At 41.5% G+C, this 17,497-nt stretch overlaps 1 protein-coding gene across 1 annotated transcript in view; it reads right to left on the bottom strand.

Moving 5' to 3' along the window:
* Positions 1-17,497, bottom strand: part of LOC138953125 (hornerin-like) — a 92,784-nt gene that overhangs the window by 25,319 nt on the left and 49,968 nt on the right. Inside the window, exons 4-5 of the mRNA XM_070324916.1 lie at positions 4,542-4,670; positions 3,497-3,561 (exon numbers count right to left, since the gene is read on the bottom strand). Of these exons, the coding sequence (XP_070181017.1) occupies positions 3,497-3,561; positions 4,542-4,670 (194 nt within the window). The remainder of the gene's footprint in view (positions 1-3,496; positions 3,562-4,541; positions 4,671-17,497) is intronic.

Here is a 17,497-nt window from a genome sequence, read left to right as displayed (position 1 = left end):
GTGTGTGTGTGTGTGTGTGTGTGTGTGTGTGTGTGTGTGTGTGTGTGTCTGTCTGTCTGTGCGTGTGTGTGTGTAGAGCGATTCAGACCAAACTACTGGACCGATCTTTATGAAATTTTACATGAGAGTTCCTTGGAATGATATCCCCGGAAGTTATTTTCTTTTTTTCGATAAATACTTTTGATGACGTCATATCCGGCTTTTTGTAAAAATTGAGGCGGCACTGTCACACCCTCGTTTTTCAATCAAATTGATTGAAATTGTTGTAAAGCAGTCTTCGACAAAGGCCGGAGTTCGGTATTGCATTTCAGCTTGGTGGCTTAAAAATTAATTAATGACTTTAGTCATTAAAAATCTGAAAATTGTAATTAAAATGTTTTTTATAAAACGATCCAAATTTACGTTCATCTTATTCTTCATCATTTTCTGATTCCAAAAACATATAAATATGTTATATTTGGATTAAAAACAAGCTCTGAAAATTAAAAATATAAAAATTATGATCAAAATTAAATTTTCGAAATCGATTTAAAAACAATTTCATCTTGTATTCCTTGTCGGTTCCTGATTCCAAAAACATATAGATATCATATGTTTGGATTAAAAACACGCTCAGAAAGTTAAAACGAAGAGAGGTACAGAAAAGCGTGCTATGCAGCACAGCGAAACCACTACCGCGCTGAACAGGCTCGTCAGTTTCACTCCGTTTTGCACAAGCGGCGGACTACGGTCATTGTGAAAAAATGCAGTGCGTTCAGTTTCATTCTGTGAGTTCCACAGCTTTACTAAATGTGGTAATTTCGCCTTACGCGACTTGTTTCATTCTTCATTTGATTTGTTTTGAATGTGAAAGTGTGTGTGTGTGTGTGTGTGTGTGTGTGTGTGTGTGTGTGTGTGTGTGTGTGTGTGTGTGTGTGTGTGTGTGTGTGTACGTGTGTGTGTGTGTGTATGTGTGTGTGTGTGTGTGTGTGAGTGTGTGTGTGTGTGTGTGTGTGTGTGTGTGTGTGTGTGTGTGTGTGTGTGTGTCAGTGTGTGAGTGAGAAAGAGTGAGAGAAAGAGAGAGACAGACAGACAGACAGAGACAGAGAGAGACAGAGACAGAGACAGAGAAAGACAGAGAGAGAGAGAGAGAGAGAGAGAGAGAGAGAGAGAGAGAGAGAGAGAGAGACTTTGAGTGAATAAAGAGAGTCAGACAGACAGAATTTCAATTAAAAGCGACACTCAATGACTGACAACTTATCCAAACAACAAAAATGCAGTTGAAAAAGATCCTCATAAAAGTTTCAAACAGGATTTTATTTTTTATTTTTTTTAACATTTGTAGAGATCAATAGACATCTCTATAACTGCCATTAAGACATTGATAAGCAGAGCCTCCTTCCCTTCTTTCTCTCACCCCACCTCCACCCCATTCAAAGTTTGCCCACCCCCTTCAATTGTCGGCAGCTAGACTTATGGAACATTCATCGACTACATGTTTAGCAAATAAAACGGAAGGACATGAACTTTGCATTGACAGTTATCTAATGCAAAATGTATAGAGCGAAGATACTGAACTTTACATGAATAATCGGTGACATTTTTGTATTGCATGGAAGCATATCAGTGACATACGAAACGCAAAACATAAATGATAAGCACGGCATCTCTTTAACCTTTGCCTGTAGGTTAATATATGTATGCGCTGGCGGATTAAAATCGAGCATATATGTCAAATCAAAGAATGAAAGAAAAGATCGAGTCCACAATTCCAGAAAAAGATGTTAAAGTCCTTCGCGTGTATACGAACGATTCCGCACAACATCTTATATCTGACGAGGCTTTGACATAGAAAACGATTATTCCGCTACTTGGACTCATGCCAAAAATCAACAACCCGTGTGTGTTTTCTGTGCAGAGTGGGAACTTGTTTGACGATATACTATTTTAACCTACACCAGTTTCAATAAGGCCAAAAAAAAAAAGGTCTGTTTACGGTAACATAGGCCAAAAAAATAGGGTCGGTAGGTCGGGATGTTTTTTTTTTTGGTTGTTTTTTTTTCCAAAAAACCATATTTTTACGTTATTTTGCAACAAAAAAAAACCAAAAGATTTTTTTTTTTTTTTTTTTCCCCAAATGCCAAAAAAAAGTTTAGGGTTGCGCGAAAAAAATAGGGTCGGTCGGGTTACCGTAAACAGACCTATTTTTTTTTTGGCCTAAGCAACATTTATTCATCTAACCATTCCCACTCTGCAAAGTAAGCAATCATGGTGTTGAATGTTTGTGTGTGTCCAACTGTAGGGATCGCCTTACCCCATGAAAAGGCCTGCATGGGCAAATCTGAGATAGCGAGCACAACTGCTTTCACGGAAAAGGACTGTGCCTTTGATAATGAAGCTTTTATGCAGTGCTAGAAGACAACACTGTGTTGACTTGCATGACTATCAACTATGATCGCCTTAGGATTATGGAGTTTTATGCACTGCCTTTTATAGTTCACTAAACTTTTGTATTTGAAATAGCCCATTGCAGTTGGTGTAGGCCTTAAGCTTATTCTAATCGTTTGTCTTCTTTTCTTCTTCTTGTCGTTCGCCAATGTTAAACTTGGAGTCCAGCTCTGGTAATGAAGCTGGTGGTTAATAATCGTTTGTCCAGTATTTAATTTAATTCTCTATTTTTGTATGAACTCAAATGTTTAGTGTTCTTAGTATGTCTTGCTAGGCTAAGTTCTATTTAATCAGAGTATGTCAGCGTGTGCTTATACCTAGTGATAATGTAAAGCGCATAGTGCTTTTAGTTATGCGCTATAGAAATCTCCTTCATAAATAAATAAATAAATGATGTTAGCTAAGACTCCAAAGAAACTCACTGCTGTAAAATATGTGAAATTTAGTTCAGTTCTTGTCACCGTTTCGAAGGCTCACAGTGAATCATACCGCCAAAAGACGCCATTTTGAGGGTGGGTACGGGCAAGGACTTGTGTGATGTCATCCCAAAATATTGATTAAATATAATGTACCCATTTTTGAGCAGAAGAAATGCAGATCTTCGCTACCACATATGTTTTTTAACTGCTGTTTACGATTTGGGCGATATCCCTGAAAAAAGTCTCCTTAAATGTGTTGCGTTCAGTGAATAAACACAAAGAAATACGTGGAGAAATCGTGGCTGTATTTTCTCTGAACTCAGTTATATCGTAAAAATCTTAAAATGAAAAATGGACTCTCAGATTTACGTTTTGCTTACAGTACATTCCCTCCAAAAAATACTTATTTTTTAAATTACTATCATGTATTTGCAAATTGCTTCATATGTCAAATCCCAAGATAGCCTAACTGTGGAAAAACAACTCACGAAGCCAAAGCAAGCGATAAAAAAACAAACATCTTCCATGCCTGACACTAACCCTTCCTTGTTAATCAGTAATGAATGGCAAAAATGAGGAGGCGGATAGAGACGAAGACAAACACGAAGGTAACTAACTGTCCAATAAGCCCGATAGAAGAAACTACTTACGTCATATCTTCGACGTATTTGGGTCAGCAGCAAAAGCGAAGATTTGAGGTCTCCTTCTACCAAATCTGGAACGATAAAAAGATCAATGTATCTCTGAATATTCTCATAATCAGGAACACATTTGGAAACCAAGGTTGATGGACTCACATTTGTTGGCTATAAGTACACGCGTACGTTAATTTTGTTGTCTAATCAATAGATCTTTTCCGGACATAATTTAACTGTACACTTTTTAGGGTTGCAGAAAAGTTGCGCCCCTCTAAAATGAGGCTAATATTGCGACTGATTTTTTTGTGTTGAGTCAAGTGATCGGAAGTGAAAAATGAGGTCATCACGACCAGATGCACATTTTGTGGAGTGTTCGCTCGATTCTTTCGAAAATACGCAGATCGGAGCTCATGATCACGTCTGCCATATTTTCTTTGCGGCCAAGTGAATGGAATTGTTTGTTGATCAGTGAGTAAGCCATCATCCGTGGCATCTTTTCAATCGGCAACCACGCGATAATGAGTGCTGTTGCATTGGTATTGGTATGAGTATCTTTTCGTCCTGTGAGGTTGCCCTCATGGCATTCGGGCTTCTTTCTCACTGTGAAAAGCGAGCTACCATACAGCTGACACTGACCGTAGCCCATTCTATTATTCAGTAATAACGAAATAAATGAATAAATAACATTATTTTTCCTGCAAGCGTGTATTCACGTTTCCAAGCCGTGAGACTGTCGATGTGAACTTGGGATCTGTATCGTGCGAATACGAGCACATGGGGGGTGTTCGGACACCGAGGATAGTCTGCACTAAGTTGACTCTGGGAAAGAAATTCCTCGTCGAACGTGGGGGCCGAATCTACGCCGATATCGACAACTGGTTTTAAGCCCGCCCTCTTGTGTTCCGATGTGCATGTTTGCAAAATAAAGGGCATCATATCGAGCGGACATTACACAATATGCACATTGCAAACGTGCGTGAATAGAGAGACAGACAGTCACACTGTCATAGACAGGCAGACAAAGACAGGGAAGTAACAGACAACAGCTGACACTGACCGTTGGCCTGTATTCCGATGACGTCTACGCCACAGGCAGCTAAATGAGCCAGACAGCGGTCAAGATTGACAAGGGCTTGAGGCTTGGACAGCAGCCGGTCGTGGTCAGTCTGCCTCACCTCGCTTTTGGCTGAAACATTATTATCATATCACTTTATGAGTAAATTCAAACTTCCTCTTTCATGACAAAAAGCTGTCACCCTGTGTGTGTGTGTATGTGTGTGTGTGTGTGTGTGTGTGTGTGTGTGTGTGTGGATGTATTTGCGCGCATGTGTGCGTGCGTGAGAGTGTGTGTGTGTGTGTGTTTTGTGTGCACTATTTATTCTTTCTTAAACCTATTAATTATTTATTTCATTTTTTTCTGTTAAGCATCGGCAAAATGCGCATTTGAACACGCACAGATCACAAATGGGTAAGCAGATCAACAATCTCCCCTGCCACTTACAGTGCATGTAGAAAACTGCCTCACGTAGTTTTAGGAACCCTAGCGGATCAGCATAATACTTCATAGCATTTCACCAACAAGGAATTGTCACAGCGATTGTATCCCAAAAAAGAACGGGCATGATTGAACAGATTATACACCAATGGGGTGTTTGTTTTTATGTGCGTTAAAGTACGTTTAGTCCATAAGGGCTTCAAACGATAGGATGCAAAAGTGTTCAGCGAGGCGCCATTTAATCAAATAATCATGTCTGTGGAGCAAGTGAAGGATATCGCGTGCGTCTTATTAATGCCATGTATACTTTCTATGGCTTGAAACGGCATTAAAAGTTCACAAAGGACCAAGAAAAATGAAACTGTTAGGCCCTGAGAGTCCTCATACACTTCGTGTACCCGTCAACTGTCCGAAAACTAGCTGACCGTGACTCTGGAACAGCCAACTCAACGTTTGCGGTCATCGATCGACTGTCAGTCAATGATTATATACACGGGCGTCCATAATAACAAATCTACTGTCACTGTTCAGTGTAGTTTGAACTCTCTCACAACCCAATACTATATCAGCACAAATCATTTGCATCGGGTGTGAGAAATCAAATAAATGTATATATATTGAAAGCTTTTGAAGCCACTGAACAAGGGATGTCACGTAACACGACTGTACTGTACAACAGGGTCGCGTACGTAACGCGCACAGCGGGATCACGTAACAAAAGATCCTTTGTTGATTTTTGAAACGCTTGCAATAAAGTTCTCTCCCCCCCCCCCCCCACCCTCTCAAGTTACTCTTTCTTCAATCATTCAGAAAGGCGAGTGTATGAAAACATCCAAATGTGAATAGAACATGATGTCAATATGTTTGCAGATGTAGTCTTGCCCTTACAATCGACAGAAATAGAACTCGAGGACCCTCCAACCCAGGCCATTCTTTGCCCTGAGAAGTCTCACAACGCGCACTCGACGAAATTGGAGAAATGGCCTTCTAAACACCCGGGGGAATTCATGTGAAAAGGAAAGAACTCCGACAAGAGGGATTTAACGAACTGAGTGACGACCCGTGCCGACAAATCAGATACTTGAGAGCAAAGGCGAGTGGTGTAGCAAAGGAGTGGGACACTAATTGAAGGTTAAATTCATCGTGTAAAAACAAGAAAGTGTAATTATGTCGACAGAGTGGGGAAAAGTAGACATCGGTTGGAAGCGGTTGACAGAAGTGCATGTAGGTATGGAAGGGGGGGGGGGACTGAGGAAGGATGTACACACGCATCCAGGCGTATGAACAGATCCCCCCTTCCCACTAAACCCCCCTCAAATGCGAGAACGGACAGACAAGACAGGCAGGCGCGCCCAGACAGACTGTTCCACACGGACGGACACGACAAATTGGCCTTCCCCCCCCCCCCCCCCCCCCACACACACGGCGAAGTTATCCAGTATACAGTAAGATAGTACAGGGGCAGCAAAACGCTCATTGTGTAATGCAGAATACGAACAAGCAAATCATAAAACAACACATAGATCAGATAACACTTTCATATTCCCCAATATCAAACGGCGGCATACAATATACCCAGCCAGTCTGCTTTGCATTGCACATTGCCACGGACCCACATCCCTTTCAAGCGTGTAACACTGTTATTTGTTTTCATTGTTCCGCTATTGCTTACCGTTGACTGAAAACAACGCAAACAAAAAACACAACATTACAACGGAAATCGATTTGGTTGCCAGAGAATGAGCCTCAAAACGACCCGGCACGTATTATTTTTACGTAAATAAAGCGATGTGTTCTGCATCGGTTTCCGTCTGAAGTTTCTAGTTATCAAACGAAACTGTGCAATTCTGGCTGCAACCGGCTGTCGCACTTACCGTGTGATACTGATAATTATGGAGTGTTCTTAGAAGCTTGTGACTTAAAGTTCCATTCCTTCTCACAACGGGTTTACAAAATGATTCAAGCTATTTACATAGTAAGACAATGTTAACCTGACGAAACACTCTAGCTACAACCTGCAACAACATGACGTTATGACTCATACAGATCACTCGATCGCTGTATTGCCCAAATAAACATTACAACTGCCCCGGAGGTTTATTCGCACTTCACGTCATCGAATGACCCAGCTGCTTTAAAGGCACAGTGCGCCTCCCGTAAACCATCACAGACACTGTCGGGCTTTTACACACAGTACAAACACCCTTCCATTTGAACGCTCACCAAACGTGAACATCCTAGGTGCCCTACGTAAAGAGCGAGCACTTTTCAAAGAATTAATTTTGCGGATTGTCTCAGAGACAATCGGACCGTGGTGCGTTTTGGCGCTAGACCTAACTTTTAAAATCTAAATAATAAATTGACAGCTTGTTACACAAAAATCTTAAATCATAAAAGAGTTATTTTTTCATCAAGATAAGATCAGTACAATTCGAAGTTTTGAAAGTTTGAAAAAAGAAAAGCCCGGAAACAGGGTCACGCAAGGTCGTGGTTCTCGTAGCAGACGACGGTTTATGCCTATCGCCAGTTCCTCTGAACAGTCAAAAGCCACCGCGAGAGTTCTTGTGAACCACAGCCGTTTGTTTCGTGCATAGTCAGAGGTACATAATAACGTGCTGTTGCAGATAAGCTCACAGCGAGTCGCATTCAAATTACAAACTGACGACTGCATTGTGAAAAAGGAAAACTGGATCACACGGGTTCACGATGGCTCAGGGGTAAGATAAACTACGCAAAAATAAATTATTTGAAAATTGCTGGCTCTTTACGGAGGGCACCTAGGATGTTCTCAAGCGGTGAGTGTTTAAATGAAAGGGTGTTTGCACTGTGTGTAAAAGCCTGACAGTATCTGTGATGGTTTACGGGAGGCTTACTGTGCCTTTAAGTATGCTTTCTATGCGGATGTCCTGAAATCGTTTCCGGTGTGCTTGTCACACTTCTTTATCTTTCTTGACTTACATCCGGGCTCCATACTTACTAACTTTCAAAACTTCCATACATATGAATGTCATATGAAGTCTTATATCGCGCGCGTATCTCCAGACTCGGACTCAAGGCGCAGGGATCTATTTATGCCGTGTGAGATGGAATTTTTTACACAATACATCACGCATTCACATCGACCAGCAGATCGCAGCCATTTCGGCGCATATCCTACTTTTCACGGCCTATTATTCCAAGTCACACGGGTATTTTGGTGGACATTTTTTATCTATGCCTATACAATTTTGCCAGGAAAGACCCTTTTGTCAATCGTGGGATCTTTAACGTGCACACCCCAATGTAGCGTACACGAAGGGACCTCGGTTTTTCGTCTCATCCGAAAGACTAGCCCTTGAACCCACCACCTAGGTTAGGAAAGGGGGGAGAAAATTGCTAACGCCCTGACCCAGGGTCGAACTCGCAACCTCTCGCTTCCGAGCGCAAGTGCGTTACCACTCGGCCACCCAGTCCTACATCTACAGCAAGGTTGAGAATAATAAACGGCAAGGCCAATGGTTGCTCGATACGAAATACATTCTTTGAAACATTCGCACCCTCCAAGGAAATTAGCCATGATGTCCCCTGGGGCTAAGCGTTCAGGCAACCGGATGTTTAGTAATGGATGTTAAAGCCTGCGGGTAAAGTTGCCACAAACCGATAATGTACACAACAAAGCTGGTGCCTTTAATTATACACATGAAACGGATAACGCTTTGAGCTTTTCAGACCAACTTTTGTGCGGGTTCACTCCCCCCCCCCCCCTCACCTCCCCCGACATGATAAAGTATCGTACGGGTGAAAGGAAATCCTTGGCTTCACACAATGCAACACTGATCTGCAATGGCATTTTCAAATATCGCTGTCAGTCAGCAGCAATATTGATGTGGGCCATTTGATTCTCGTTCGTATCTGAATAATATAGTGCATTTGAAAAAGAACTTTCTTTTGAGAACATGTTTACATGAACATTCAGGCTTTCCATTGTAAAATCTCTTCAGCATTTGCAGCAGTGTAATAATGATTTTATAACTGGGAGATTTCTTAAAATTACGCATACAAGTTATGTATTCATTTCTCACTTTCACAAATGCCAGTCAATTAAGTTACCTTATTTTGAGAACATGTTTGCATAGACATTCAAACATTTCACAATCATGACTGTCTTGTTGGAATTTGATGCTTGGCCGCAGTGAATTTAAATATTTTTTTTAATACGTACTTGTTTTAGCATATAACCACGTAATGTCCCAAATAGTTACTAGTACTGGAGACAGAAATAGCAAGTTAGCTACCTAGCTAGCTAATACGTACGCACTCAAAAAACAGTTAGTTTCAAAAGTGCAGGCAATTTCAGACATGAATTTATTTGTTTTCACTTGATTTTTAAACGCATGGTCTCAAGTGCTTCGCCGCAGACAATAAAATCCGATAAAAAGAGATTAAGTTGTTGTGCACTGGTTAACTTGAGAACTTTGCGATTGAATCCGTCTCTACAACTTTTTTCAATCTCTTTTACACAAAGTTCCAGCAAATAGAGGAATCCTTTGCACTACTTAACTTGAAAGCATGTCACTGAGTGCGTTTTTAACAAACAGTAAGATTAAATCAATCAATCAATCAATCAATGAGTCTTATATCGCGCATATTCCGTGGGTACAGTTCTAGGCGCTCTGCAGTGATGCCGTGTGAGATGAAATTTTATACGGCCAGTAGATTGCAGCCATTTCGGCGCATATTTACCTTTCACGGCCTATTATTCCAAGTCACACGGGTATAGGTAGACAATTATTAACTGTGCCAAAGCAATTTTGCCAGGAAAGACCCTTTTGTCAATCGTGGGATCTTTAACGTGCACACCCAATGTAGTGTACACGGGGGGAGGTTCGGACACCGAAGAGAGTCTGCACACAAAGTTGACTCTGTGAAATAAATTTCCGCCGAACCTGGGATCGAACTCACGCTGACAGCGGCCAACTGAATACAAATCCAGCGCGCTACCAACTGAGCTATATCCCCGCCCCAAAGGCACACTCCTTCTCGTGAAAACAGCAATTCGGCTCCGGCCAATCTCAGACCTGGCAGGGCTTTTACATGGGATAAGACCATCCCTTGGACACATACCAAAAATAAACACCCTGACTTCTTGCTATGATGTGTTGGATTTTTTGATGAATTAATTTCAACCAGTGGCTTTTGCGAAATTAATTAATAACACATTCTCACTGTGCAAAGAGAGCACTCAGGCAGTCTAGTTTGGTATAATTATGACCAAGTGGATGGATGGTCTTATTCCATGTAAAAGTCTGGCCATATCTGAGACGGTGAGCCGAATTATGTTCACGACCAAATGAGTGTGCTTTAAGCTGACCGTTTGTTAGAAACGCACTCATTGGCATGCTATCAAGTTAAACAGCACAAATGATTGATCTAATATTTGCTGGAACTTTGTGGTTTTTTTTTGGAAAGAGTTTAACTTTAACCCAAGAGATAGCTCTGCTGTGTGCTGCAGTTTCACACGCTTGAATCATGATGCATTACTTTTTGTTCTTTCATCGGCTTTGTTCCCAATGTACGCACAGTTCCACAGATCGTTACATATCACGAAGGAACCTTACATACATGTAGCTAAAATTATAATGTTTACCGTTTTTGCGCAGACCTATTTTCGTTCTGTATGACAATGGGCATCGATACATTGATTGCTCACGTTTGGTAACGACCTTGGTCGTAAGCAAATTGAGGCAGGTTTTTGTTGCCATTTTTGTCACAAATTGGAAACAAAAATCCCCGAAAGAAATTGGTTTTGCTTTCGACGACTTTGGAGTCTTTGCGTACTGTATTTGTTTTTATAAACCATGCACTAATCGGGTTTATATTTTTGGCATGGAAATGTCATTGCAAGGGCAAAATCGGCATTCCGTCGATAGCGAGTCATGCGCCCTAGCGTTACCGTACAATGTTCGAATAAGAAGTGGAAATTTGCAGGGGACGGGGAGGGTGCGAGTATGTGTGTGTGTGTGTGTGTGTGTGTGGTGGGGGGGGGGGGATGTAGGGAGTAGGGAAATTAAGAAAACAAGTAATAACCAATTATGAATGCAGAAATCCTGTGCTATTTGTTTGTTATTTAAAATAAGTTCAGTCGTGTCCTATAAATTACATAGTTACAGAGGACATTTCTGAAAATAATTCGCAGCGCCTGTTCAGACCTTGAGATAGACGTTACTTTTGACCACATGAGCTTGTATAAAACTGCGTGACCGAGACAGGCCAATCAAAATATCGTTCCCAATAACCAACTACTGTGGTAGCTATAGATTATGATACTTGAATCGACCAGTCCCCGTCATGCAGTTTAATACAAACTCCTGTGCTTCTGCCCTTCCATGGATTCTCAGGTTTGTATGATTATCTGATAAACATCTCAGCTTAAAACACAGTTTATTCTCCCTGGGATATGTCATTGGAGACCGCTCGATGGAATGAGGGAGGGAATGAGCGAACATGTGAATGTGTCAATGAGTGACATAGTGAGCGAGAGAGAGAGAGAGAGAGAGAGAGAGAGAGAGAGAGAGGAGAGACAGAGAGAGAGAGACAGAGAGAGACAGAGAGACAGACAGACAGACAGACAGACAGACAGACAGACAGACAAGCAGGCAGACAGACAGACAGACAGACAGACAGACAGACAGACAGACAGAATGGCTGACACACTATTCATAGTGCCTGAGAATGATCTGTAAAGACTATTGATAGAGAGATCCCAAACCGCCATTTATCTGCGTGAGCGAAGAGATGCCTTGGGTGTACTGAGGGCAAAGCCGTCTATCTCTGATCAGTCTTTCCACTTTTTGGTGATTGACTGAGCCACTTACTCACCGTTCGTTCGGCCAATGGAATAAGTTCAGTACATTTGTGTCCATTGGGAGTTGCAGAATGGGGAATTTTAACGTTTTTTCTTTTTTCTGTAGGCCTACACTAAATAAAATTGAACCATCACTTTCAAAATTGGTCACCCAAATCGTACGGCTGTCTCACGAGAAAGGAAATACAAGAAAGAAAAGAAAAAGCAAACAGACCAATGTTATTTCCCGAGCAGTAAGAAGATTGTATCATCGTAATGTCCTTAGACGACAAAAGGAAGACTTGTGAGATAAAGACCATCAAAGAACTAAGAACAGAAATGCCTTACACCGAACCAATGACAAATGTAAGGATTTAATAACCCGATTCACTATTGACAGGAAGGATCGACCCCCTAGATAACACTAATCTACTTTCGGACGGACGGGCGGACGGACAGACAGAGAACAGACAGAAAGGACAACTTCTGTTAAGTCAAAGATAGAGCGCGAGTCCTAAAGATGAAGGTAGAAAAGAGAAAAGGTCAAATACCAAACCGACGACAAATGATTCTATACAACATTGACGGAGAGGATCGATCCCCCAGCTCAGACCCCCCACCCCACCTCCACATCCACATCCAACACTAATCTACTCGCAGACCAGAGATTTATGGGGAGTAGGAGGGTCAGAGCCATCTCTGGTCGTCTTCAATTCCCAAACTTACTGTCAGCGGTCTCGAATACAAAGCTATTCCTCTAATGCAATACCAATCAGCTCCTATTCCCTGGGATTTTTTTGCCTGCATGCAGAAACCTTGAGAAGTCATGAACTCCGCAGGATGTGTGACCTTGTTGCTTTGTTGGCGGTACAGTGATATTGCTTTTGTTTCTTTCCGTTATTAGTTCGTGTGTTTCCCTGATTCATACTTCAAAGAGTCAAGTGATTATATATGCAATAACGCTTGTAGTTAAGATGGTTGAATGGAGCAAATATCATGAGCTTGCTCTGTCTGTCTGTCTGTCTGTCTGGCTGACTGGCTGTCTGTCTCTCTTAGTCAAACCATAGACCAAATAGCCTGGACCGCCAACTCGTCACGTGACCCTTCGAGGTTACGACTCTCGACTTTCAGGGGCGCGTCGCGTCCGGTTTGAAAGGCCAGCGATTCGAAGACAGTGAAAAGAAAGCACGCTCCAGTTATTTGTGACAATGGGAGGTGACAATGAACTGGATTTTCCAAAACTCAAAACTAAACTTAACAAAACTCATCGAAAAACATGTTCCATATGCACTTTTGCTGAGTTTATTTTAGCATTTTCAGAACTTACCTCGGCAACTTCGTCCATGTTTACAATCGACACCGGATATCACGTCCCCCTGATTTCTGAAAGGCTTGTAAGCGTAGGTTCCTAAATGCGAGAGGCCGCTACCTCGTAATAGAGAGAAAGAGCGGAGAGAGAGCTAGTTGGCGGTCCAGGATAAATGGTCTATGGTCAAACAGACTACTGAACCGGCTTCCTTGTCTGAGACTTTCTTTTCATCCACATCAACACAAATTACCTCAAAATCTCTGGTACCTTGCAACAGCTTCGTTGAATTCAGGACACTCTTCTTGAACCTTTTCACGTGATAAAAAAAAAACCCGCCTGTTTATGACTCCTAAAAACGACTCATAAAACTCGTGCCTTTACTTCAAATTGACTCGATCTGAATTTGAACATCGTAATCGTTTTATCCGTGTCATTAGTTTACAATTTATAGCCGAATGCAGCTCTACGACGAAGGAATAACGAGTACTGCTGGACCACAATCTCAAGAGCAAAGATCGCCCCAATGTGCTGTCATCATCAATAATGCACGTGCTACGGGCTTCCAAGGCGTTTTCGACAGAGATGAAAGAGGTCGTCAACGAGTGACGAAGATCGCTCAGGAATCAATGTCTGAGTGGTGGTATGTTAAAGGCATCTTACTTTCCTTGCAGATCACATTGTAAATCGCGAGAAATCTGTCCAGATTGTTTACATGTGACACGAGCATCCTTCCATTTCGGACAAACTGCACGAACGAGGCGTGCAAGCATGGTGCAGAAAGAGAAACCCCGTTGGCTGCCTGTGTCTCGAAGCAGCAAATTGAGGCAGTCAAACGACAAGCAGACCGAGGAGCCTGTCGCCGAAGACACCAGCGTTGCTGAAGATACAGACAGACTTTTCCTCATGACCGAAAACCTAAACGAGAGGTTAGCCCAGGGGATGGAGGACGTGACATTCAGAGAATCATACGTGAAGGTAAAAGACAAGCGGGCATAAATGTGCGAACACAGAATACTGATTATTATTCACTCTACACGCGTGATCAATTCGAGAACAACATGTGATGGAACCTCAACCTGACTTCTTTTGGTGCAGTTTTTCGAGTTCGAATTCGACGCGATCTGGCACCCAAATCGCGTTATGAAAACTTTTTGTGCAAACGTTTGTGATCATAACTACGTTGTATCCCAAACCCCCAAACCCCTTTTTGTTATAAACCTTGAGTTTTCGCGAATAAAACATTCTGACTTCTTCCATTTCGGACACATGTATATCAAAAACTCAGCAGTAAGACTGCTTCATGTGAAGTGTGGGAATATTTTGCCGAATTGATCCACCAAAATTCTCACTCTTTGCACAGAAAGCGTGTACACAATTCGACCCACCATAGCAGACTTGGACAGGCTTCAAAACGGGATGAGGTCATCCCTCCTCTTCAACACCTATCAACAGTCAACGAACACACACACACACACACACACACGAACACACACACACACACCACCACCAAAATACTCGTCTTCAAAGCTTAAAGTCTTCTACAGGCTCTACTAGAGTCCAGTTAATATACGCGCCGTCGCCACTGTCGCAATCTCAGAGCGGTCTTCCCAAAAAATCACAGAGTGCTTGCGGCAATCTCCGCAGACATGATTCACTTTGGATGCCAAAAGTATGGTCGGCGAAAGTTCTCTAAACCAGGCGCGTCCTAAAACTATGGAACCCCACAACAGACAGAAGGAAGTTAACGATTTGTTCCAGAGCCGAAAGAGGAGCACACTCGTAGACGAAGGCAATATAATGACTTCTTGTTGACAGCAAGTATAGTTCTCCGTCTGTCTCCGAACTGATTCCTTTGGATTGAAATTGTAGTCTGCTCGAGATTGTTATGTAGCAATGTAGCCTTGGCGTATAGGATGCTTTCTCATTGTCTGTGTCTTGCTTCTTAGCCTCATCCGTCCCGCCTATATATATTTAGCCGACTTGTGTACTTCTACCATCCCCATTAATTCTTAGTTTTGGTCTTCAAGAGCGTATATCTTTTGAACCAGTTGTCCCACTGACCCCCTTTAAAAAACAAATCTTGTTATTCCTTTATTTTTGTAAGAACTGTTGAAACGCCCTTCTTCCATTTGACAAGTAAATTAACTATATATAACGTCAGAGCAGAAATGTTTTGTTGCTAAATCGCAACGTTTGGGCTGATTGGGTCCATAGCGCCAGGTGACAAGACACGCTCAAAAATTTCTCTTTTCTTGTTTTGTCGAAGCACAGCGTCCGCACAAAAGATATAATAGGACCGCACAGTTAACTTGTGTACGGTCAACAGCCTAACTTCGGAAATAACTCTGTCGGGTTTGTACATGGGTTGTACAAGAGTGAATACTCTTGCTTTTGTAGAGGCAAATTTTCCACACATGCTTCTTGTCCATGCGTTTCTGACAGACCCCTTGCTATAGTGTCTGGCCTATACTGTCACGTGGGAATTTAACGTTTGCCTCAATAAATGAAAGAGTATTCACCTTTTCACAACCCACACGAACCCAACAGAGTTATTTTCTCTCTGTTGTCAGAATTGTTGATAACATGTTCTGTTTGATTAAGGGTATTCAGCTGGTATTTCCTTGTTTTCACTACCTATTTTATTCATGTTTTTACATTTAGTCAAGTTTTGACTAAATGTTTTAACATAGAGGGGGGAATCGAGACGAGGGTCGTGGTGTATGTGTGTGTGTGTGTGTGTGTGTGTGTGTGTGTGTGTGTGTGTGTGTGTGTGTGTGTGTGTGTCTGTGTGTGTGTGTAGAGCGATTCAGACTAAACTACTGGGCCGATCTTTATGAAATTTGACATGAGAGTTCCTGGGTATGATATCCCCGGAAGTTTTTTCATTTTTTCGATAAATACCTTTGATGACGTCATATCCGGCTTTTTGTAAAAGTTGAGGCGGCACTGTCACACCCTCATTTTTCAATTAAATTGATTGAAATTTTGGCAAAGCAATCTTCGACGAAGGCCGGGGTTTGGTATTGCATTTCAGCTTGGTGGCTTAAAAACTAATGAGTGAGTTTGGTCATTAAAAATCGGAAACTTGTAATTAAAATTATTTTTTTATTAAACGATCCAAAAACAATTTCATCTTATTCTTCGTCATTTTCTGATTCCAAAAACATATACATATGTTATATTTGGATTAAAAACAATCTCTGAAAATTAAAAATATAAAAATTATGATCAAAATTAAATTTCCGAAATCGATTTAAAAACTATTTCATCTTATTTCTTGTCGGTTCCTGATTCCAAAAACATATAGATATGATATGTTTGGATTATAAACACGCTCAGAAAGTTAAAACGAAGAGAGGTACAGTAAAGCGTGCTATGAAGCACAGCGCAACCGCTGCCGCGCCAAAGAGGCTCGTCACTTTCACTGCCTTTTGCACTAGCGGCGGACTACGTTCACTTTCATTCTGTGAGTTCCACAGCTTGACTAAATGTAGTAATTTCGCCTTACGCGACTTGTTATTACTTAGTTAGTGGAAGAATTTTTTGTAATGTATGTTTGATGGTGTATGCTTTTAATTAAGCGTTGTTGACTATGAATGTAGATGTAAATGCTTGTATAACTGTGTTTTAATTTTAAAAGTGTCAAGCGCAAAGAGCATAATTGTAAAGTTATGATGTTGCGCTATATAAATGCTCATTTATTATTATTATTATTATTATTTAAGTTATTGAGACATCCCAGTGCACTAAGGGATTTATAGAGCAAATCGAGAAAATTCATTATTGAACGAAGCGCATAGCGCTGAGTTCAATAATTATTTTCGAGATTTGCTCTATAAATCCCTTAGTGCACTGGGATTGTTTCAATAACGATATTGTCAGTACCGCCAGAGAAAAAAGAAGATACAACACGCACATTTTGCTACGCGCATTTGAATAGGCATAACTGTGTGGTCAGGTCGTATAGAAGATCTACTTTTGTGTGGGCTGTCTCGTGTGTCGTGCTTTCATCACACGCAAACTCTTGTTTTAATTTCTGTTGGTAAATTCCAGTGTAGCGTTAAGCTAAACAGTGATGATCTTTCTCTCATTTGAACTCGGAGAAAAGACTGTGCTTTCAGTTATTTGCGGTTCGAAACCTTCATCGAGCTTCGACAGATTGACTGTGCAGAGTTTTGCCCCTTGCCAAGGTCGACGGAAAGCCCATTTTCAAAATAAACGTGGCATGTTTTTCGTGTGGTATCTTCCCTCATCGGGGAGTCTGGTACTAAATATGAACGGTAAGAATGCTCTGAACCCTACACGTATTATATCCCCATCGTTTTATCGTTCACATTTGCCTAACATGTTAATTTGCTGAGCGGGATTTATGTCGTCTGCTAGGCT

This window comes from Littorina saxatilis, linkage group LG17, assembly GCF_037325665.1.
Source record: "Littorina saxatilis isolate snail1 linkage group LG17, US_GU_Lsax_2.0, whole genome shotgun sequence".
Lineage (NCBI taxonomy): Eukaryota > Metazoa > Mollusca > Gastropoda > Littorinimorpha > Littorinidae > Littorina > Littorina saxatilis.
Note: the sequence above shows the minus strand (reverse complement) of the source record. Positions and strands in the feature narration are given on the sequence as shown.